At 40.0% G+C, this 25020-nt stretch overlaps 1 protein-coding gene across 1 annotated transcript in view; it reads left to right on the top strand.

Moving 5' to 3' along the window:
- Positions 1-12807, top strand: part of CFAP65 (cilia and flagella associated protein 65) — a 31036-nt gene extending 18229 nt beyond the window's left edge. The window contains exons 24-33 of the mRNA XM_072418016.1: positions 6-155; positions 430-573; positions 1939-2055; positions 2264-2386; positions 3181-3252; positions 4403-4617; positions 7565-7699; positions 9586-9876; positions 11466-11600; positions 12592-12807. Coding sequence (XP_072274117.1) covers positions 6-155; positions 430-573; positions 1939-2055; positions 2264-2386; positions 3181-3252; positions 4403-4617; positions 7565-7699; positions 9586-9876; positions 11466-11600; positions 12592-12700 — 1491 coding nt within the window. The 3' untranslated portion in view covers positions 12701-12807. The remainder of the gene's footprint in view (positions 1-5; positions 156-429; positions 574-1938; positions 2056-2263; positions 2387-3180; positions 3253-4402; positions 4618-7564; positions 7700-9585; positions 9877-11465; positions 11601-12591) is intronic.
- Positions 12808-25020: the final 12213 nt, after the last annotated feature.

The following is a 25020-nucleotide window of genomic DNA, read 5'->3' as shown; positions in this document are numbered from 1 at the left end:
TACAGGTAACTGTCCCTGTACATATCTTAGGAGGAGACTCTGCCCTCATTACCTTTGAAGGTATTGGCTATGAGCGAAACATATTGGGGGACACAGCCATTTTTGAGGATATTTCTCCCATAGCCACCACCCCCAGACTCTTACTACCCAGACAGGTGAGAATGTTGAGTGTGTATAGAAGTAATCTAGAATATTTTTTATCTTTAACTATGTTGGGGAATATGATGAGCTGAAACTGCACAGAAATAGATATGCCAATGATATGTAAAAGGTATACAAATGACCATCATAGCTGTATGAACTAGGTTTTTCTTACTGTTATTTATGTTATCTCTAATATAATATATTGCTCTGTTATGTTTGCTATAGGCAAAATACATTGCTTCTATCATCAATAATTATACTTGCTGTTATTGGAATTCCCTACAGGTCCCTCGATTGACTCAGCAGAAATTGGCTTTTGGAGATATTCCTGTTTTGTCCAAATCCAGCCAGTTGCTTTTTTTGAATAACACCTCTGAGAATGAGGCCTTGCTTTTCACATGGTTTGCCGGTTCTCCAAATGTGGGTGAGGTGAGCATATACATTTGTTTATTATTGATGATCGTTATTGAGCTGTTCCATGTAAAAAAAAATAATGTAAATACAATTTATCTGGTGCCCTTCTAGTAAATGCTATTTGGTTGAATAAACCCTTAATGTCTGCTTGAAAGCCTTCCTCCTCCATTTTGCTTAGTGGTTTCTCCTGGAAGCCATTGTTACCAGGATCCTGCAGGTAAGGCAGCATTTCCTTTTTTATGCTGGCAGATTAAGAGTAAAAGTTATTATCTGCCATTGCATATTGTTCATTGTTTATATGGTTTTCTTAAAAATACAGTGCAATTTGTTTGCGTTACTCAAAGCAACCCATCATGTTTCAGCAGTCTGTGTAATCCAGATTTTAAAAATTGGTCTCTAATTAGTTGTTGTTGTCTGCTGAACATTTTTTACACAAAGCCTTGTTCGCTTCAGTAATTGAGGTAAATGAAGAACTGTCTGTAGTGCTCATTATTTTGTCACAAATGTCACTTTATGTAAAAGACAGACTTCCTGAAATCCAGTATGTGCAGACAGTCAGACAACTTGCTGACTTGACCGGGTCCACAGGCAGAGGCAACATAAAGTTTATTCCTGCTTGGCACATTTAAAGACAATTTGTTTTCCTGTTAAAAAGACATTCTTCTCTCAAATCTTCTATTCTCAGCAGTGGTAAAACAAAAACTGTAAGGAACTCTAATCAGCTTAAAAAAGCCACATAAGAATTTAAGGGTAATAGTGTAAATAGCGTCTAATAAGTGGTTGTGTTACCTCGGGCCACCCCACACCTCCTTCCATCCTAACAAACACAGCCTCCTGCAGCCCAGAAACATCTCCATTCCTGCCATCAATTTCATTTCACAGATTGTTCTGGTTCTGGATCTAGGAAGCAGTTGACATACCAACACAGCACACCCACAAAGCATTCAAAAAGACGGTGGGGGACATTCTCTTCTTCTGACCAATCACAGCATCCCTTCTGGAGAGGGGAAATCAAACCTGCTCACTTTTTCTATCCAATTTCAGCCCACCTCTCTGGCTGCTATCTAAACTACATGCCATCACGTCATCTGGCAGCAAGATTGTACAGACAGTAAAACCCAGTCCCAAAATACCCTATCATAAATAATGTTCAATTTGTAAACCAACATAAAACTGTAGGAAATAATGTTTAACATACCAAACATTATAAATAACAATAAATTAAACATGCTGGTGTATTATTACAGTCATTCTGCCTCTCATTGGTGCAGTGCAGGTTAACAGATTAACGGATACTTTACATCTCTCTGGATATTACATGCAGCTTTGTCTTTCTATGCTTATACATTAAACACTAACCATATCAGTGTTTGCTTTTAGGTTCTTCAGGTATCCCCCCTTTCAGGCACTGTGAAACCAGGTCAGAGCATTAGTGTAGTGGTCACCCTTCTTTCTGGAGAACAGGCATCGTTCTATGCTTTGGAGCTGGTGTGCGAGGTGAGGACTAAAGCAGTTTTGCTTATTCAGTAATGAGGTGCAATGATAATGTATACAGTGCTCTAAGCTGAAGCAATCAATCAGATTCAGCCTACTGTTCCAAGATCACTAAATAGATTAATTCTGATTGGTTGCTGTTTACTTATTATGCCTGTGAGCATAATGTTCAATTACCAAGTGAATACAAAGCTTTACCTTTATGAACTAGATCTTTATGGAGAAGGCCCTTGCGGAGTATGAACGGGCTGTCAGAGACTGGGAGGAAGAAGAGGAGCGTCAGACGGTAGAATTTACAATTAACGAACCTGCTTCTGTAAAGAGGTTTCAGACGGTAGGTTTACTTATTGTTAAGGAAGAGCAATATTGAATGTTTGTATTTTCCGAATTATTTGCACCCCCAGAGCAATATTGGTGAAATATGTTGGAATTACCATAAAGGTGAATTAACATGGTTTTTGGTGTCTTTAATTGTGCAGCAAGCTTTAAATGATCCCTAATTAATTGCAACAGCAGTATGTATACAGTTGATTATTAAAGCTGTTGGAAAAAGTACTTTTGCAGCCATAAAATAGATGATTGCAAAATGAGTTGATACTGTGGCCAGGCAGTGTGGAGGTGAGTAGAGTTCCGGGATCCATCACTAGAGGGAACAATAGAAGGAGGTCTTATTCACCCTATAGAGATTGAATAATGGGGTGTATCAATAGAAGGGATCACCAGCAGGGAGGAAGGAGGTCCTCGTTGCATTTTATAGAAAGAACTCTGGATCTCATCAGCAGGAGGAAATAGATGTTGATTCCCCTATATAGACATAAATGTGGGGTCTATCACTGGAGTGAGCACCAGCATAGGGCCCTAATTCTTCTATATGGATCAAATTATTTGATGTTCTACTGGATGAATTGCCAGTAAGCCAAAGAAAGGCCTGAGTATCTATATAGATAGAATTCTGGTGTGCATTACTAGAGGGATCATCAGCAGGAGTAAGGAGGTCCTGATTCTCCTATTACCAGTAGGAAGAATGAGATAGTAACTTCAGTATATAGATCTTTAGGTACACCTAACTTGAAATACTGTGTCCAGTTCGGGAGACCTTATTGTGTCAACATTTTGTTGTGTCCTTAGAGCTGCCTGAGTTCTGGCGGTTCTAGAAGAAACCAAGATAAACACCAGCTGACTGACATCAGAAGATACAAGGTGAGCGAGGTATTACGAGCCCAACTCGTAATCTGCACAACATCTATAACAGACATTTAATTACAAATGTTATTTATTGTTCATTTCTTATTGGCTCATTGTGAGACTTTCTTAACCGGTGGCAGTCACATGGTGAAAAACACCATGCATTTCTATTTTTATGGTTACCAACTTCAGCCTCTTCCCAGGTTATCAGTGACTGTGTACATTACATCTAGTGTGCCTGTCACAGCTTACACTCATATGTGCTTGTCAGCTTTGCTTTCCGTTTATTGGTATGTCTGCCCATGAAATCAGCACAAGGAGCCAAAAATATTGTATTGTAAGGAACATATTTAAAGGAGAAGAGAGCAGAGAGACAGAGGGATAAGCTTATCATTCAGCTGCATTTACTACACTCCAGTCACAAGCAGAGGCAGGGACAGTTTAAAGCTTTTATTCCTCCTTTAAACTTGGTTCCTCCTGCTTCCCTATTAAAAATAATAATAATATATATAAACAGAATTTATAAAGCACCAACATATTACACAGCACTGTACGTTAAATAGTGGTAGCAAATACAAACACCGACAAAGGAGGAGAAGAGAACCCTGCCCAGAAGAACTTACAATCTAAGAGAAGGGGGAAGTAGCAAACAATAGGAAGGAGAATATGGACTGGAGGCCTCCTCATCAGTATGCCCAAGAAATTAGCAAACCCTTTTTACTACAGTCTTCATTTGACACCCATTGGCCTAATCACTAGTTCTCAGTACCTGTCTATGCATTGCAGGAAAGTCATGGCCAATGGGAAGGGTTACCTGTAGCTTCCTGAATGTGATGCTTAGCCCCCATGATTGAAAAAATGAAAGTCGAAGCCAGAAAACAAAGTGTACTCTATTTGACATGTTGCAGCTTCTAATGCACATTATGAGAAGCTCACAGCATGCACTGAAGTCATAATAAACCATTTCAGTATAGAAAAGGAGCCTGCACAACTGTGTAAGACTGAAGGTAAAACTTGGAGATCACCTTTTCATGAGTATTCCCAAGTCCAGTAACATATAGCAACCAGTCAGAAATATTGTACTGAATTCAGCAAAGTCAAAGTAATGAAAAAAGATGAAAGTTGGTATTGTATACTGAAATATGTAACACTTTTTTGTCATCAGACCCTACCACCTATTAGGAATGGTGATTATGCCCGAGCACCGGTCAGCCGAGATAGGGAGAGCCGCCGGGCACAAAAGGAGGATCAAAATTTGCGGGTTCGTCCTGAGCCACCTCTACCCATCCAGCTACACCTGTCAGTGACGGGCAGATCCCACCACACACTGGATTTTCTGAACCAGTTTGAGAACGACTTTCAACGTCATTTCCAGCAGCGGTGAGTTAATTTAGTCAAACTTAATAGATAATTGTTATTTTTGCTGTGACTGGTCCTACAAAGACTTTCTGTTCCCGTCTCCAATTGGTCTTACAACTCCTATCAGACATCATCAAGCACAAGAAAAGACCAATGGCTAGCAATGATTCTGTGCTGTAAATAATGAAATTTGAGGGCCTAGAATGTGTGTGGAAACCATTTGCTGGACAAAATAAACATTATATCTCCATAGTCTTGGGGAGGGCTTTATCCTTAAAAAAAATATAAGGGGGTATTTATAAACTATTCCCCCAGTGAATTCCTCTGAAATTTGCTGACAGATGGTCCTATCTCTCTCGCAGTTCCTATTAAAACAATGAATCATTCTGCCATCTAGTGGCCAATCCTGAAATGTCCAAAGCTGTCACAGTAGGAAATTAATAGGAAATAAACAAATATAATGACAGTGACAGTGTCTTGAGCTTTAAAGCAGAACTCCGGAGTAAATATAAATATACAGATAAAATACATATATATGAGAGGTGTGTTACTTGCCACACAATTTGAACTTCTATCGATCCATTTCTGAAATTTACACAGCCTTGTGTGGCAGAGGAGAAGCCTGATTGTTTTCTTCTTCAGTTAAGGAACTAGTTTTGTCCATTCTTCCCTCCCTTTCCTAACCTGTCTTTTCTCCTTGCCGTTTCCATATATTAGCATGCTCATCTGTAATTATGGCTCTTTAAGCTGTTTATCCCTTCCCTAGCCTGAGTTCTGCTGTGCAGGGACTGCAAACAAATTGCAAAAAATTCAGGTACTGCTTACAATAAAAAAAATAAAATCCTGTACATGTAGGAATATATTAATAAATACAGAGCTGCATTGATTAGCATTGTTTTATATCTGCAAGTTGCTTAACCTTACATTTACTTATTGTAGTATTGTAAAAATTACTTTTTATTGTAGTAATTGTGCAAATTCTAGAACTTCTAGAACATTCTCCTCCTTTCCTACTATTTCCCATACATAATAATATAGTAATAACCTATTTCTCTGCAGTCTGCATTATGCAGAATAATATCAGTAATTAAACTAGCTGTTGCAGCTCCATTGTTAAACCTGAATAGGGCAATACTTAAATAAATGCTTTTATACCACTAATTGTAGTGTTTGTCAGAGTTCTGGTTACCAGCAATGTCTATGGGAAATATATTTTTCACAAGGAACTGACTAGAGTCAGACAAGCAATGCTAATAGGTCATTTCCTCCTATATCACCCGGTTTTGTTTCTCTGATGGCTATCAGTGTATTGAAGAGCTTATGATATTATGAATTTCTGTTTTGCTTGGTTACTGATGGTAATCCTTAAATACAGGTGACATGCTCAAAACTCTAATATTCTGGAGAATAGGTTTTCTTGTAAATGTATTCCTAAAGTGAACCTGTGCTTTATCCACACAGGGCACAACAAAAGGTTAATTCCTAGTTTCCCATCTCCACAGATTCTCCTTCAGTTTGCTTCCCTGCTGTTTAGCTTCAGTTTGCTTCCAATGTTTAGCTGCATGGAACTACAGCAAAACCTACATAGTCACCAAACAGACTCAAAACATTACTTTAAATGTTAACAAAATTATATTTTGTATATTTCAAATGCAGTTAATTATAGGAGCCCTTAAATGAAACTGTCAAATTCATGTTCGAAAAGGTATATAAAAACAGTCCTTTCTTTTAACCTTAATCCAATAAATTCCATAAAAAAAGCTTCATTTGCCGATATATTACTATTAATAAACAATATTTATATAGCGCCAATATATTACACTGTGCTGTACATTAAATAGGGGCTGCAAATGACAGACAGATACAAGCAATGACACAGGAGAGGACCCTACCCCAAAGAACGTACAACTTAATAGGTGGGAAAGCAGCACACAACAGTGCAGCAGAATTTAAACTTGTGGAGTACAAAAGAGCTGAGCAGATCAACTGTGTGAAAAATTATCAACTATTCGAGAAAATATAAAGCCAAAACCTAATGTTAACTACAAGGTGGCACTGCAAGGCCCCTTTTGAAATGAAAGCCCCACTGGGGTGATTTACCCTAAAGCGCCTGATTATTAAAACTCTCCAAGACTGGAGAAAATAGACTTTCATGGGTGAATCTAGATGAGCCAGCAATGGAATGGATTTCTTAAAAGTAATTTGCTATTTGTTGAAAAATTGTTTTAATCATTCATCAGACCCATTCCAGGTTTGCTGGATCACCCAGGTCCACCTATGATAGTCTTGCTTCTCCAGTCTTGGACAGCTTTAAAAAATTATGCCTTTCTTCCAGTTTACAGTTAAGTTTATAAATGCTTTTTTTAATGTATATAATGGGCGTGATTTATTAAAGCTCTCCAAGGCTGGAGAGAATACACTTTCATCAGTGAACCTGGGTGATCCACCAAACCTGGAATGTATTTCCTAAAAGCTATTTCCTATTCATCAGAAAATGTTTTTAATCCTGGACCAGATCCATTCCAGGTTTTCTGGATCACCCAGGTTCACTGATGAAAGTGTATCCTCTCCAGCCTTGGAGAGCCTTAATGAATTAGACCCAATGTCTTAAAATGTACGATGAGGGCTGGGTTGTGGTGGAAAAATGGTAACATATTTAACTGGCAAAGAGTGGGAATAGTAAAGAATTGTATAGGGACAGAATCCTAAGTGAAGAAAAAATTAAAGTAATGGGGTAAGAGTGAATAGGGACATGATTATATCCTTGTGCACACCTAAACTAGTAAACTAATGCAAGCATTTTATGCAGGTAATCTGCATCCTTGTGTTTTTGTAAATGTATAAAAATACTGATCTTGGTTTGGTTTAACTGTCTTCTAGGTTTTCACTGCTTCCTCTGTATTTTACATATGCCAAGCCTGTGACATGTAAACCAGAATGCTGTGTTTTTCTTTTATGAATTGTATAGGTTACCCAAGAAAAAAATAGAAAAGGCAATCCCTGTGGCCCTTCAACCTGAGACGGGAGAACCAGACACACACCCAGGAAAACCTACCAAGCCAATGCAAGAAATGGCTACAGACATCATGGCTGCTGTTATTAGGTGAAATGACAAAACCATTGTCCCGGTTTGGTATTAGCGGAAAATACAGCCATGGCAATTTGATTCTGGGTGCAGCCGTAGACAAAAGCTGAAATATCATCTTTCATACTTAAACTTACACAATTATGAAATGTCAAGGCTGAATTTCAAGAAAACGGCTAAATAGGGAATTTCTGTAAAACCAGTCCTGATGTTTACAAAATTCTTCTAGACAGCAGAGTAGGGCTGGTGATTAGATATTTCTATACGGTAGTCAAGCAATATGACCTGATCATTTCACAATCTAAAGCCGGTCAAAAGCAGCCCCAAAACTGTCATCTACACTACACCATTTAGATGAATGTACATTTAAAATGCAGGAAAACAACTTTTTATACAAGCCCTGAATCTGGTAGAATATCACTCCTGAAAGAAAGCTGAACTCCAGCCTCCTCTTCAGTCTTGCACAGTTCTACAATGTCCATCCTGGATTGAAATTGCTTTCTCTGATTTCACTGCACAATGTAAGCGTCTCACAATGTGCATTAGAAAATGCAGGAAGGCTGGCTTATTACCTGGCTGGGGGACATCCTGCATAATCTCTCCTAGCCCTTCTCTCACCTTTCTTTTTACTTTGAAATAGAATTCAGGCCTCTGGGAATTCCCACTGAAAAACAAATTTGGGGGATCACTTGGAAAAACATACAGTGGAGAGGATGCCCTCTTACAGTGATGGATACACTAACATCTGTATAGACCTCTTAAAACATCTTTAGAGTCATGCAGCTGGCTTTAGCAAGTGGTGTTGGCCCCAGAACTATGCTGCCATCATCAAATAGAAGGTTGATCAGCCAGAGTTTGAGGAGCCAATAGCAATCCCTGGAGGAAACCTGGGGTTTGACAGAACCCCTGATTATAAAAAACTTAAAGCGGTAACAAAAGTAAAAATAAAAAAAGCACACTTACCTTTAACCCCAGAGATCTGTTGATCCATCAGTAGATTTTTTTTATCTACTCCTGCACCCTCCCAGTATCCTCCTCCCAGTATCCTCCATGAGCAGCAGAAGCGCAGAGTGCCTCCATTTTTTTCACTATTCTCCTGGGTTCTGTACGTCGCCTGATCTCTCACTGTACAGGAGTGAGATTGGGTGACGTAGATGGGGGGAATAAGTGCTGATCTCACTGCTCATGCCTGAGATTGGCATTTTTTTCTCCCATGGGATGTGTGAGGTAGGAGGCTCTGCGCATTCATTCTGTCTTGATTACGGTGATTTAAACAAAAAAAAAAGGGTGTTGCACTTAAAAAAAATAAAATTTACTTCATATAAAAGGGTTGTCTACTCTTTAATGTAAAGTAAAAACTTTGAGTTTAGGTACGCTTTAACTAGTCCTTTCCTTATCAACCTGACTGCTCCTAGCCTACCCCTTTTATTCATTAGATTACAGGTCTTTTAATCATAAAAGCTCCGCATTATATGTGGGCATCACTTAGGGCAGTCTACACTGTTCCAAACTGACATCCACCCATCAATGCATTTTTGTATTTGCATAATTCCTCCCAAAAGGCCACCTATTTCTTGCACCAGGGCTAAGAGTTCTTGAGAGGAGAAATGAGACCCCCCCCCTCACCAGCCATGATCTGCGCTGCACAGGGAAGCACAGCGACCAAAATAAAATATGTAATAAAATAAAAAGGTTTTATTTAAAAATGTCATAACTTTAACAGACCTTTTGGATTTCCTAAAACCAAAGAAGAAATAAGGAACTGATGGTCAGTTATATGTATTGAACATAACATTTTTTATAGCAGTTATCATATAGATTATAAAATCTTCATAACCTGCTGTTTTAGGTTTATTATCAAGTATGGTGTCATCTTACTTCCATCTTTAATATTGTTCTTGCAGAAATCTCCTGGACGATAAGCAGTTCCATGAAGCACTGGAAGAGATCAAGAATGATCCTCTGCCTTACTTCAGCCAACTTCGCAGCCAGGAAGTCTCCCCTGAAAATACCAGCATCCCATTGGCTGAAGAACTGAATCCAGAACATTTGTTATCTGTTGCCATAACTGGAGAAGCAGTGGAGGAAGTATGCAAGTCATCCATGTCCCAGTTAATATTGGCACCTGAACACAGAAAAAGCGAAGCAGAACAAACTAGCTTAGGACAAGAGGAAATAAAAGAAACAATCAAAAGGTAAAATAAATCTGGGACGAGGGTGAAATCAGCCACAGAGGTTACATCTATCACTATTCTCCTCATTAATCACTAGGGGGCACTGATACATCACACCCCAAACTGCTCACAATTGTCTGTTCAGGTTGTATGGATCATCATGTTTTTTTCACCTATGTACAGAACATGGTCATATATTTATAGCACTTTCTCTCTTGCTGCTCAGTGAACACACATTGGAATAGTAAAAACTTTAATCTCTATATTCAGTGCAAAAATCTTAAGTGTCAACTACTCTGCTCACAAACACCAAATCTATGTGCTTAAAGAGACCCTGTCACAGGGGAGCTGATATGTGGCCCACTTCTAAAACATGCTAGTTGCTTGCCTGTGTTAAAGACCTTGAACAATCTCACCCACGCCCTCCATAGTTGCATATTAAGTGCTGCAAAAACTTCTATGGGACTGTTGTCAATTGCTCATCGCCTGGGAACACATTCCCATAGAAGTCAATGGGTCTGTAATGCACAGGTATGGTCAGCACCACTGGATGTAAAGAAACAGTGGAACTGCAGCAATCAAGGTAAGTATTTATCTGGGAAGTGGGGGGGGGGGATTGAAATAGGTCAAGGACGGGGGAGAATAAGCCCCATTGCCAGTCCTGAGCCAATGTTAAGGAAGGGTCTGGTGATCGCTGGCTGTACCCAGCACAAACCTGCTGCAAGCCATGGGACCTAACTACTAGGTTTTGTCATGTGACCCCCAAAGCAGAGTGCTGTGAGATCTGCTTATTCAAGCTGTAGGTTTTGGAATGTTGAAAAAAACTTTCATTTTATGTGCCTATCCTCTCATTAAAATGCTGCCTGGGGGCAAGCTATCATGTAGGGTGTGCTCATTGTATTGCAGGGCTGAGGACATTTATGAATGCAAGTCCCCCATCACTGAAGAATGAAGAGGAAGATTGGGGAGCTATGGGGGGCTGGGGGTAGGTAGTTTGGGGTTTCTGAAATGCTTGAGGTTTACTTTAAAGAGTCAAACCACAGAAATGTGATGTGTTTGGAATTCAGAGTTTTGCTAAATGCTTTTTTTGCTCAGACTTTTACTTAGTCTTATCCTCTGCATTGCTTTGAGTCAGCCAGCAGGTGCAACAATAGAGTTGTGGTAAATCTTAGCCTAAATCAGCATGTCTTGTTCTACATTCATAGATTTCTTGTTTTATTTGATTGTCATGAGCAGCAAGGTGCGGATGCAGCTTAGGTGAACCGAACCCGGGTAGACACCCCTGTTAAGACCGCACATAGCAAAAATGACATTACATTACCTCTGGGTATTTTTATTTGTATTATTCTTTTATCTCACAGTTTGTTTTTACTCTCAATGACCATGTTGGTCTAAATCCAGTTACCGTGCAGCTGAAGTTTTGGATCAGTTACCTCGCAGCTATGGAGAATGTAAGGCCTGATGCTGTAAAGTCAAAATGCTGACCACTGATCAAAATAATATGACTCATAATATCAGAATTTTTTTTATTTACTCTGGATGAGTTGTGGAGGATCATACAGGAGATACTTTATATCTGTTTTTTAACAGGATTTCATTGTGTCTTTCAGGGCTCCACTGTTCAGCCAGCTTGTAGAGTCCATTCTGGAGAACACTTTACAGAACATTATGGCTGAAGCTAACCGAGGGGAAGTAGTGCTCACAACACGTCCTCGTGTCATTGCTTTGCCACCTGCAACCCCCAGGTATGTCACATGACTGTGTAGCATCAGATTGGCTTATAGGAGTTGCCACATCCTAGATCTCATCCGTCCACCAATTAGCCTGAGGTCCCCAGCTTCTGCCAGCTCAAGAACAAAACTCAAATACAGCTGGTCACAAAGAATACCCAGAGCACTAGGCAGTTTCTAAAGAAACAGCTCAGAAAGCTTTTCTACTGTCCTGCCTCTCTTTGTCTTAAAAAACTTTGAATAGAGCACCCCAATTAGTGTTCTGTTATAGGACTATCATCTCCTAGCAATTTTCAAGCCCCCATGACATTTATAAATGACTCAGCATGTCAATATTTAGAAAGAGTTATAATTATTGGTGTTGCTGAGGGGCTACATCAGCCATTCTCAACCTGCGTCTCGTTGAACCTCAGGACACAAATGGCACTGCTGTTAATCTCACGCTGCCTATATTGGTGGTCAGCATAGTTTTACCCAAGTCATTGTTTAAATACCAGATCACACGCCCATTTACATTAAGCTGGGGCTATATTTCTACTGTCTGGTGAAGATCACACTTGCTGCTGATACTGGCCTAATTTCAGTGCTTGGTGCAGGAACACGGAGTGTCCTAGCTCTAGGCATTTCTCTGCCACTCGGTAAAGTGCCAAACAGGTGGTCAACTCTGCTCAGAGTGGTGTGGAATGCCTATAGAGAAGGTCCATGTGTTCGGCACCAGGCATCTAAAAAGTCTTTTTCATGTCACCCCAATATCCCCCCTTCCCCCTTTGTTACACCACTAGTTTTATTCTACTTTTAGTGCTTAGTAACACTAATCATCAACACTCCTGAGAAAATATGGCCCTCTGGGTATACCTGAGCGCAGCAGAGACCACTCTCCATTTGTTTCTGTTTACAGCAGACAATCTACCTGTCCCAGGTGACAAAGGCTTAGCACAATTTCCAGCTGTGTCAACACCAGAGCTCTATGGGAACAAATATTAAGAGTTTGCCCTCTCTTTACCAGGGGGATCACGCCGACCTCCTCGTTCAGAACACCATCAGTGGCACACAATGTACCAGCTAATTCAATGTCTCCTGAAGATCCAGGACCTGCTCCACCTACAGATATTTAATAGGAACGTCCAGCACACAGTGTAATATGACAAGGTTACCTGGCAAGGTTCTCAATGGTTCAACAAATTCATTGCAAATTATTTTATTAATAAAAAAGTTCTATTAATATACCTGTGTTTTTAACACTTAAGGTCCAAATCCATACCATGCTTCATTTTCAAAGTAAGAGTCAAAACATAACCTATGCTCACAGGTAAGATTTCCTCTCACTTCCTATCCCAGTGACGATGGGACAAAAATACGAGGATGTAGTTGTCAATGGAACAGGAGAACACAGAAAGCAATAAAAACCTGTTAATCTGTTCCTCTGTCCCCATCAGTATCAAATATTACATTACTGCCTTACATTGAGACAACTTGTCACTGGGGCAGGAAGTAAGTAAGTAAGTAAACCATACAAATCTGACCGGTTCTAACAATTTCCCCCTCTGCACAAATCTAAAATAAAAGTTTAGCTGGGCTTTAAGGGGAGAACCACCCATAAAGTAATATTTTATACAAAGAATAAATGAAAGCATTTTTAGAGGTAACCATAGAGGTAACCTGCATGCTGACATAACTAGAAGAGAACCCCAGGAGCTCCAAAATGCTTAGACTCACCCTTACTACTATTATTATTAAACAGTATTTATATAGCACCAACATATTACGCAGGGCTGTACATTAACTAAAGGTGGCAGACAATGACACACGAGAAGAAGAGGACCCTGCCAAGAAGAGCTTACAGTCTAAGAGGTGGGGAAAGTAGCACACACTATTGACCAGTAATGCGACTTAGAATAGTTATGTACCACTGGCTGCTGGCTTCCAATTTCTCCAGGCTGCAAAGTGTGTTCAAGTTTCCCCTAAAGGGAAAATTCATCACCAAAACTAATATTTTAAATTTTGATTGTCATTGTTGGTTTGCTTTGGGCAGAAAATAGGTGTCACTTTGAAACAGTAGTGCCTCCCTGGCTATCTATTTATTTTGTAGAGAATCTATTGTAGTGGCTGTGGTTTTCTGTGAAATAGATTTCTGGAGTGGTCCATAGGAAATAAATATCCAAAATGTGATTGGAACATTTCAACAGCTTGGGGATGTTTTTTTCTGTTCCATCAGTACTATACCCATGAACACAAAACCAGCTTCATAAAGACACAGGGCTCGATTTATTAAAGCTCTCCAAGACTCAAGAAGATAGACTATCATGGGCCAGCAAACCTGGAATGGTTCTGGACATTTGCTAACAAATAGAAAATTACTCCAGGTTTACTGGATCACCCAGCTACACAGAAGTGTATCCTCTCCAGCCGTGGAAAATTTTAATAAATTGGGCCCATTTATTTAAGGGGTTTGATGTGGATCTTGAGTGGCCTGCACAGAGCCCTGACCATACTGAACACCTTTGGGATTAATTGGGGTCCCACTTGGCCTACAAGGGGGTGAGAGAACAAGCAGACTTCTGATGTTCAATTGCAGTTCCCAAGTTTTTTAGACCTGTTTGATTGATGGTGTTTCCTACAGGATAGTTGACTGAGGTTGTCTGTAAGGACTGGTCACCCAATTGGATCAGGAGATCTTGATTATTGGCCTTAGCCATTTTGATTTCATGCCGGTTGCCTCGTCAAAAGGTTTTGAATAAAGCAGTTACACAGTCATACTTTTAAAGCTGAAGATGCTTATATATTTTATTGATTTATATATGCATGCAGACCACGCTAGGTAACACTGTGGCGTTAACCTTTCACGTCGGAAAGAACTGAAATCGAATGACAAAACTTTGGACTGGCTAGTCAGGCTGGTGAGGAAGGCTAGATCAGTGCTTCTCAAACTTTTTAACATTGGGGATCCCTTAAATAACTTTCAGATCTTCGGGGATCCCCTTCTGTAATTACTATATCCACTGCTCACAGTATATTAGTGTGGTGGTTAGTGAAAGAATTCCTCTTACATTGCTGGCCATTGGGAATAATGTCATCCTTACAGATAGCCAAAATGATCATTGGTGTCACTTTAACTGACCTGAGAGGTACAAACTGCTCATTTCTCAAGGACCCCATAGCACCATCTGGAGGAACCCTGGTTTAGAAACACTGAGCTAGATGGTACTTGATGGCCTGACGTCAGTAAATGAGATGGGCTCTATCTGACTTGCTATAGCTTGTAATGCACAATGGGAGAAGCCCACAGTGTGCAGTGAAGCTACAATAGAAAATTTCAGTGCAGGAGATGAGCCTGTACAACTATGCAGGACTTAGAGGTAGGTGGAAATGCAACTTCAACAGAAAATATTCATGCATTGGGATTTTAGAAACAGCCATTTTGGAAGCTAACACCAGTTGGTTCAACAGGGATGTGATATCTCAATAATGCACAAATGCCCCCTGCCTCTATGATGTCATATATTCTTAGAAAATCCTCAGCATGATTATTGCTGTAGAATCCTGTAAGGTTAGACGTCCTGTCCATATTATACACCAACAGGCTATAGTTTTAAGACTTAAACATCAATTGTCTTCATAGCAACCATTGATGATGCCAGCACTGGATCTTGCTGTCCAGGAGATTCAAAATCATGCCAGTATTGTGTTGTATTTGTTTAAAAGTTAATAAATTAATTTGTGACCAAACTGACTTAGCCCGTAACGCTGTGACCTCCAAAAAGGACAAGGATCAGCAATTTCTGCACTTCAAGGGACAAACCTGAAAAGATTGCTTTATGAAGGAACATCAAAACGTGATTCTAAAGATACAATGGATAAAAGTTTCATATCATACCGCTCAGATCCTGGTGTAAATGATATTTTACTTCCTTGCTCATATCCGTATGGCAGCACTTCACCCTTCTTGGGACAGAGCCAGGGCATTGTCTAATGAAAGATCCTTCTGAAATTTTGCAACCTAGTGCAATCAATCATTACTTAGCTTTTCCTATAGTATCCTACATGCCCCACACTGTGAAGGAGTTGTCACTCTTCTCTGAATTTATTTACCCCTTGCAAAGGGGTGATTAAAGTGTACCAAAGCCATTAAGTCAAAACTTACCTTGGAAAGCTTTATCTTGCCAAAAGAGTAGATGTTGCTTGGAACAGATTTCTGGCACAAACCCAGATCCATTATTCTCTATATATTTACTATATAGTAATGCAAAAAAAAAAAAAAAAGAACAAACTAGCACTGTGAGCGTTGTCACCTGAGGAAGAAAGTGAGTTGCTCACCAGGTGAAAAGAAGGCTTGATGGTCCAATTAATTATTTGAAGTTTGGCACTCTTTAACAGGTGTTGCATTAAGGCAGAACTAAACCACTGCAACTTACCTATCCGTGTTCCTTCTCTTCTTCCTCCTACAGACGATCTTCGGCCATCTTTATTGGCCGAGCTCCGATAATGTAAATCCAGCGTGGGCATTCATTCTTCCCTGGGAAACTGGAATTGCTGGATTTCCCAGGCATCCAAAGCTGAAGCTGCGCATGCACGGCTTAGCTTTGACGGCAGAAACCCAGAGCAATCAGGCAGGTGAGAATAAATATTACAGAAAGGGCATGGACTATATTTTCTGTAATATTGACCAGTCTGAGCATGGAAACTTAAAAGTGTAACTTTAGTTACAGTTTAAGACAGCTCATTCATTTGAATCTGCAGCCTAACGCACCACAATGCATGCAGTTTGGCATGTCTATTGGCAAGGCATTGCAATGCCATTTGAAATTACAAGCACCGCATTGCACTTGGATAATGTGTATTACTGCAATATAACAGTGTGAATGGGCCCTCAAAAAGGATAACTATGCATCCAACATATATAGGGACTAATAAACTGGGATATATGATATTTTTGTGATTTCTTTTGTGTGTTTAGATACACTTATTTTTTTTTTCCTTTATACATTTTTTAGTTTTTGCTTTCAGAGAAAATATACTCTTTACTTCCTACCCTGTAGAAATAAAATAGATGGAAATTCAATCTTGGTGGTCACCAGATTTCCCTTTTATTTTGTTGCTGTAACAATGATAAAATGTTGAATTTCCTGTACCAAAAACGGCAAGGACTTTAGACTTTCTCACCGTATTTAATACAAGAATTAAAACATTTTCAGCTTTGCATATAATTTAAGGGGATCCTCAAGAATGGATTAACACATTTTGCTATTGCTGGTCTCCTGAAAATGTTTGTTTGCTGGCTCAGGCTTTGATATTCCTTTTTTTAATATTTATTGTACAGCGCTGCATAATACATTGGCGCTATATAAATACTGTTTAACAATAGTATTAATTTTCAGAGTTTGTGGCCTGGAGTGAGGAAAGTCTGATGGGGTCAGAATTGATCTACAAGCAAGCTCCAGGACTCAGGAAGTACCAGAGGCATTGTATACGTGTGAAAGCCAGGCAACCAGTACTTTTATAGGAGAAATTACAACCCACATACACCCATGGGGGAGGAGGGCTATCATCACCTGTTATAAGTATTTAAATATACAATGGGAAAAAAAAAACAGCTGTCTGTCAAAGATAATCTTTAAATATTCAACTGACGTTCTTTGTGTTTGAAAGAAACCTAGAAGGTGATACTTTTAGTATGATACCAATCTGGTGATCTTAAGGAGCAAGGGGCCCGGGTATTTATGGCTTTCTGGGTACAAATGTGCTTTTAGGTGAGGTGAGGATTAGCATCCTTTAAAAGAATGGCTTATAGTAAAATGTGTGCCTTTAAACACATAGGTTTAAATGGGACATCAAAGTTTAAACTTTTTTTAATGGACTGTTCACACTACTGCAGTGCACGAATGCACTTTACACATGACAATGCTTGGGACGTCTCAATGCACCAACCCAACATTCTTGCGTCACAACACACTAATGCATACTGGGTTCGTGAAAAAGTGTCTGGCAGTTTTTGCCATGAATAGAAACAACGTGACACGTGCATCGACACACTAATGTAAATCCGGCCTGAAACAGGATCATTAATATGGAAAAGATGACTTATTGGTGATAAAGCAAAGACCATCTTTTCTGCAGCTGCATTCATGTTCCCATTTCAAAAGGCTAAACTACCTGGTAATTGCTTGTAAGGTTTAACTCTTCAATGACAATGGCCTCCTTTGCAACAAATGATTTTAGCTGAGGCATTAGCCACGCAGAGAGGTTAATCTTCATGCTCGCAAGTGATTAAAATCTCAGGTGTAACTGAGCTGTAAGCACAGTTGGTGTGTATTAGGGCAAAACCATCCAGCTGCAAAACAGGAAGAGAGTCTCTTATCTGGACACGTGTGGCTGCTTAGTCCTTAGAATACACTAATCTATTAACAGCCAGTTTAAAGGGACCTTCCTATGCTTCCTTTAGATGAGAGAGATTAACTGGTCCGGTTGCAACAGGAAAAAAAAAGTGGAACTCCTACTTCTTTCCCAGGACCCTAATAGTGGAATTTCTACTAAACAAAGTAGAAGTTTACTAGTTAGTTTAAGTTAGGTTAGGTGAAGTTTTTTGTGGTTGCCTGTGTCCCTCTTGGGAGATTTACCCTCAATTTCTGTTCTCATACAGCCATAGAAAAGGATTTTAAATTTTCAGTAAAACCCTTAAAGTTAATTGAGGTTCATAGAAATCTTTTATCTACAGGAAGATTGGACACCAAAAAAATTGGGCTACTTCCAGATAACCCTCCTACTAGCATGGCACAAATTGTAGGAAGTAGTACCAAGCCCATGATCATAAACACAGAAGGGAGGGACCTGTGTCCTTCCATAGACTCAAATCAAACACATTGATTTTACAGAAATTCTTTTCTGTTTCTCAACCATTGAAAGACACAGGGACTTTAGTACATCAGGGCATCCAAAAGCATGTCAGAGAGTGGGCACAGAAATACATTAAACAGGTCCAAGAACTGCCTGCAGGTGGCTAACAGAAGGATTCAAAGCCAAAACAGGGAGGAAAACCACCCCAAGATATAATGGCATCTCTACGGGCATCTCAATTAGATGTGAAAATCCAGAAGCCAACAAAGAGAACTGATAACCACATGGACTTAGACAGGGCTTAGGAAGGTCTGGGAGAATGTCACTCAAGAACAATGCCAGTGTTCAACCCAGAATTTTTGTTTAACCTGGGTGGGTAGAAATTGTAGGCGAGTGGCAGCTCCTGTAATACAACCCAACTCCTCAGTAACCACCAAAAACAATCAGGTGGTTACCAAAACGTGTCGGGGTGGTGCCCCCCCCCCTTAAAAGGGATTGAGACCAAGTCCCACTACTAGGCTGGCCCAAGGTTGTTAAAATGGAAAAATCATAACTTTAAGAACAAGAACAACCACACAATCCCACAGTCACAGGAAACAGAAAGAGCCTAAGATCCCTGAGCATGATTCAGTCACAAAGAGTGGGGACCTTTACAATACCATTGATAGGGGACCCAAAGGATAACACTGATTGGGTGAGCAACCCAGCCCAGTATAAAAAAAAAACGCAGACCAGGACCAACTAATGGAAGCAGGAAACAGCTACAACCAAAGAAGGTTCAAAACTGTGACCTAAAACAGGACAAGGAGAATTGTACCGAGGAAATGTCCAAATCAGCCTTAGGAAGAACCAGGGAAGCAGAAGATCTACTCTTAACCAACCTCCGTCTCCACCAGAGAATTAGGAATACAAGCTGGTGTAGAGTACCAAGTATCTGGTAACTGAAAATGGAAAAGAGACCTCATTGTCTTATAGATCACAGTCAGTAGAGAACCAGCGAGTTATCTCTGTATAGCTGTCTGTATAGCAGAGTGCATAATATGAAGTGAAATTCTTGGGTTCCTGTTTCTGTTACGGAAAGAAGACCATCCACCAAAATGCCTATAGTCCTCCAAGGATAACACTTCTGGAGAGAATCCAGTGAAAAAGCATAAACCAAGCCACATGACTTTCTTTCCTGATTAGGGAAACCTTCTAGAATGGTAAACTCCTGAGACCCCAGGATCTCTCTGTCTTGTAAATAGGACTGGGAACGTATATATTTCACGCACAGATTCCAGGAATGGTACGGAGTGGCTTCAAAGTTTTACGAGCATGTTACCAACCCAAGAGATTTAGCACTGCCCCGGTGATTGGCAAGTCAGACCAGTCAGAAGAACCACCAACTTGATCTACCATACTGGAAGGTGAATGATGGACCTGAGGAGACACAAGATGGGTAGAGCTGCCTACAAGACAGGGTATGGTAACTAAAAGATTGATCCACCAATTCACAATTCCTCTGTGGACACTGTGAGGGAGATGTATCCACTTCAAACTTATACCATCAAATTTAAACCCATGCTTTTTACAAAGATCTAAAATGCCAATCCAGGAAGATTTAATTGTCCTCCAAGCAATAGAGCATTTCCGGGGACTGGGACCCATGCAAGTTTGATTTTGTTTTTGATAATTCTATTGTTCCCCAAAAAGTTTTATATTCACGGCGCAATACATACTTTGATAGTGATGTGGCCAGATCATGCAGACCACACCATGGGCCAATCAACCTTGTTTGACAATTCTGCTCCTGCATAGATACAAAAACATTAAAGGTTGTCACCCCAAAACAGGAGGTTACTCTACTATCACAGCATAATAAACGTAAACCCGCCAGAACTTAAAAGGTCAACAAACCATATATTACATGTTTATTTCTGGATTTTCATACACTTTACATGAAAGCAAGAACACATCCATGCGATTCATTGATTGACGGTAAAATTCAGCAGCTCAACCATGTTTTTAGAATGGTTCAGGTGTGCAAGTCTTTGTTTCATAAACTAGCACTAAGTATACCTCCCAGGCACTGGTATATAGCACGTGAGGGGTTAATGTTCCCATCCTAGCTTATCAACTGTTATGGCCCTAGGCTTTTCTCTATCCCAGCATCAGACACAGCTCCTCTTGTATTGGGGAGGGGCGGCCAGGTTTGGTTATTCTATGCTGCTTGCAGATTATCTTTGACATTTTCTGCTTTAAATCTTGATGAAACCAAATAGTCAGCATTTAGTCCACACCCTGCCAACACTTGTACAAGATATTCCTAAAAATCTAAGGATTTTGTTGATTACACTCGCCATGAAGTCAGGTTTTTGACAGCAAGAACCCAATTTAGGCCTTTCAACCCAACAACTAGTTTGAATTAGGGGAATTGGCCACAAACGTGTCTGACCCATTTTTAATCTTTACTTTGTATTTAAAGGAAAGGTTAATAAATGTTTGTGATTACAGTAGGAAATGTTTTTGTTTTTTTTGCCATGTCCTCCATTGGGGAGACATAACTGGACATGGGAACATGTTCTTTCCCAGTTGTCTTTGGAACAGGTGTTCCAAATGCAAGATTTCCCCTGTATTTTCATTTCATAGTGTGAAAATAGTAGTGATTCTAATTCAGTTTTAAAATGTTGGATTTTCCTATTACCATTTACAGTGGTCACCAATATACACACAAAAAAACAGAAAAACAAAAATAAAATGGAGTTAAATACACTATAAATACAATATAATAACCTAAGAGTAACATCCAACTTTTACCTTTACCCTTGAAGCAAACTTTTCATGGACAAGTTATTTTACCAAGACCCCTCTTTATCCCAGCTAGTACTTACCTTTGCTGCACATGTCCACTACTCCATATGCTTGGCACAGCACTTAAAAAATGTTCTGAATTTCAGAGTATGGGAAAGGCATGTGACCTTCTCTTCTATGGTCAATGTCCCATGGCATCTTAGCAGCGAACTGCCAGGTGAAAACATTGTCCCATGATGTTAAGGAGTCATCAGCCCTACAAAACATCCATTAGAAGGTCTAGTTTTATCTTCCAACAATGCTAATAGTTGTGTTTTCAAAAATGCAGAAACATATTGATAACTGCCAGGAAAAGCAGTTTGGAATTAGTGTTACAGATACGGGGTTGTTTCCCAAAGTAAAAATTATTGCTAACTTCCCTGCCCCAGCAATCAAACAATTTTGGCCCTTTTCTCATTTTTCTTTAAATTACAGACATGCAAAATATCCATTTACATCTTGGAAGACATTTATGTCTCTGTGAATGCAAATTGTGTGGTCCCTGAAGGACAAAACATGACACCACATCATTATAACCTCTCCTCCATGCTTCACAGTTGAGTGTTAGGTGGGTGTATGCATTGTCTCGTTATTTAGAGGTGTTTGCCACAGTGCTGTGTGTAGAGCAATAGTTAATTTTAGGAAAGTGACATTAATCTAATGTCTGTACACATGTAGGATTTTTGTTGCTGGAAACAATCTTTTATGATCGCGTCCACTGACAGATGGTGACAGATAAACAAGCAAAATACACAAAAGTAACATTCTGTTCCATAGAGGGAGGAATAGTGAGGATGAGTGAACGGCACCACACTATGCTCTTCTCTATTGACATGCACAGCAGTTGTTTCCCAACATCGTTCATTGATCAGCCAAGGTGATCGGGCGATCTCTGTACACATGTCGGATTCTCCTTTCATCTCGGGCGACCACCATTTGATTTGTACATCTTGCCTATATTCTCTTGAAAAGCCTAATTATCCCCCCTTAGTTCATATTTCAGATTAATTAGTTTAGAGAGCAGTTCAGCAAAAGACAGCTGGGCAGGGTAGACACAAATCAGTCCACAAAAACGCTGTGTGTTGTCAGCCCAAACCAGGATTTGGGAGCTGGTTGCAGCCCAACAGGTAATTTTCTGTACTTGCATAGTCATTAAAAGGGATAAGACATAAAAAATGCACTTGTTTGGCAGAGATGTACTATTCTTTTTCCTGACATTCAAGCTTTATTATTTGCAGGGCTTTACAACAGCTCCAGTATCAAGAATACTGATTGCAGAGCCCTAATGTAACAGTTAGGAAACACAGATTAAGACTAAGAATTGCTACAAATAAAAACAAACAAATTGAAATCTATTTTAAAGCAAATGTTGTCAGGGTATGAAATATATGCATTAAACCAGCTTTATATTGAGCCTTCACTGACCTCAGTAGCTGCATGCACTGTGGAGATATTTAGCCATATAATACACATGAAATGCAGTCTTTTTTCTCTGCTCTATATTAGAGAGAGAATGCCGTCTGCTCAGTCACCCCGTTTTAAAGCTTATTTACTGCTTGTTATGTATATAAAAATTTTAGAATGTCCATAGTCTGGGTACTGTAGGACTTTAAGCAGATCCCACATATGCTGTGTTTTATTAGCAGCCACTGCTGCAAATCCGAGAATTGGATTTATAGACCATGGTGTAACTTATATTAGCCTGTCTGATTTTTATTTCCAGAAAAATGGTGATGCTCTTTACATTGCTCCCAAGCACGCACAGTGTCACAGTAAGCCAGGATCTGCAGTCATGGCAGTTGGTTTTATAAAGCCGGGTATTATATCCTCTTCTTCTATCACCTGCTTTATAGCAATGTGGAAGAGGGCCGGGGAATTTTATTCAAATCTGCCTCGATTACTTATGCATCACTTCCCCAAAAACCCCACAATGACTGTTCTGTCCTTCCTCCTCCTTCTCCATTCAGAGAAATTGGAAGAAAGCCTGAAGAGCCAATCAGAGCACACCCTGACCTGTAACTTTTATATTTCATTGTTGTGTGACACCAAAACTCTTCAAATACGGAACTTGGCTAGACGTATGGCAGCTTGGCTTCAGCATCTTCCCGCTCACTGTTTTATATTGTAACATTTAGCATTGTTATAACATGTGGCTGTGCCTTGTATTTGCAGCACTCTAGATTTTCAGGGGCATCTAGATTTTCATGCACGTTTTGAGCTGCAGAATATAAGTTCACATAGATGCTGACTTTCTTGCTGCTGCCCATGAAGAAGCAAGGCCAGCAGCGAATTTGTGCAGCTACAAAAGAGCCCTCTAGGTTTTCAGGGGCCATTTGGATGTGAGTGAATCCCACTGTTACATACATCTGGGAACTGTTGATGCCCAGCTCAGATGTGGGGGGTGTTCTACAAAACACTTCAAATATGATTTATAATATACAGGTGCTGTTGAGCAAAGAGCACCCCCCTACCTGACTGGTACTGATATTTAGAGGCTCTATTTCTGCTGAATGTCTATTAGGATGGCCGTGAGGGGCTATTCGCCTTCTGACCCCAATGGCATCCCAAATGCCACAATTTATATCTATCGACTTTAGAGATTAAAAGCTAGTACCCCAAGGGGAACCATTTGCCGAATACATGTGTCATTATGAGTAGGTGCAAGACAGGGCTCTTTAGGGTGCTGTCCGTCTTGGGGTAATACAATATTGATGGTCCAGGCAAATCCATCTTGGTTGATCAGCGGCCGTGCATGAATATGTGTTCAACAAGGCAACCCATCAATTGCTATTAATTATTGATCCTCAATAAAAGCCACCACGGCCAGCTTGGCACCACTTGATAAGTAGGGGTGTTTTAGGGTGGTGGACAAAATATGCAACTGAGCAGGACCCCATGCTTTCCAAGGTCCCAGTTGTCAGGGGGCGCAGGAAGCTGGAATGCATTTGGGGCCCCACTTCATGATTGCCCAGGGCCCCATTTTTTCTAAAACTGTCTTTGGCCACCTGCACAAGTTGTGTGCCAGGGAACAGAACATATAAAGACTGCATTAACGTAGACCTGTCCCTGTGCCATACTCTAGAATCTCTTGCAAGCCTACCAAGTTGCAAGAAGTCGTGTGGCCATTAATCACCTGCACTTGTTTGATAAAAAGAACAGTCATTCCTAATCAATATTCAATACATTTTTTCATTAAAATTGATCAGAACCGGTCCAATAATTTATGGAGTTGATTGGGTGATTTTTAAAAAAACTTTATGTACATTTAAATCTTTTTATCTTGACTGATCTGCTCCAGTACAAACCACACAGCAGTGAGGATGGTGTGTTGTCGGTGGCGGCCGTACCTGTCACTGGAATGATCGTATTCTATGCAAAACCTGTTTTTTTCTGATGACAGCAGCTGTGCAGAGAGAAATGACTGGAGAGAATTTTCATATGGAAGTCATAATCACCTTCTCCACGATTTGAATGAGACAGGCTGGTTCCTTATTATTCAAAACCAACAGAAAGGAAGCTGTTGATAGGAAAGAGGAAGAGAATAAACATGGGGCCATAGCAGATGGCAGAGGGAGCGGGAGAGAGGCGAGCAGAGCAATCACTTAAAAGCAACTGACGTCTCCAGCTCCATTGTGCTGGGCAGACGCTTTCGTTACACCTGCCAGAGAACGGTGACAGGTCGGAGCTGAATGGGCCACAAATAGCTGAATGCAGTTAGGTTGCTGAAGCTATGAGTATAAAAAAAATGCTGTTTGTAAAATAAAATCCCTAATTT

Source organism: Pyxicephalus adspersus, chromosome 7 (assembly GCF_032062135.1).
Source record: "Pyxicephalus adspersus chromosome 7, UCB_Pads_2.0, whole genome shotgun sequence".
Classification (NCBI taxonomy): domain Eukaryota; kingdom Metazoa; phylum Chordata; class Amphibia; order Anura; family Pyxicephalidae; genus Pyxicephalus; species Pyxicephalus adspersus.
The sequence above is the reverse complement of the archived record's forward strand: the minus strand, read 5'-3'. Positions and strand labels throughout refer to the sequence as shown.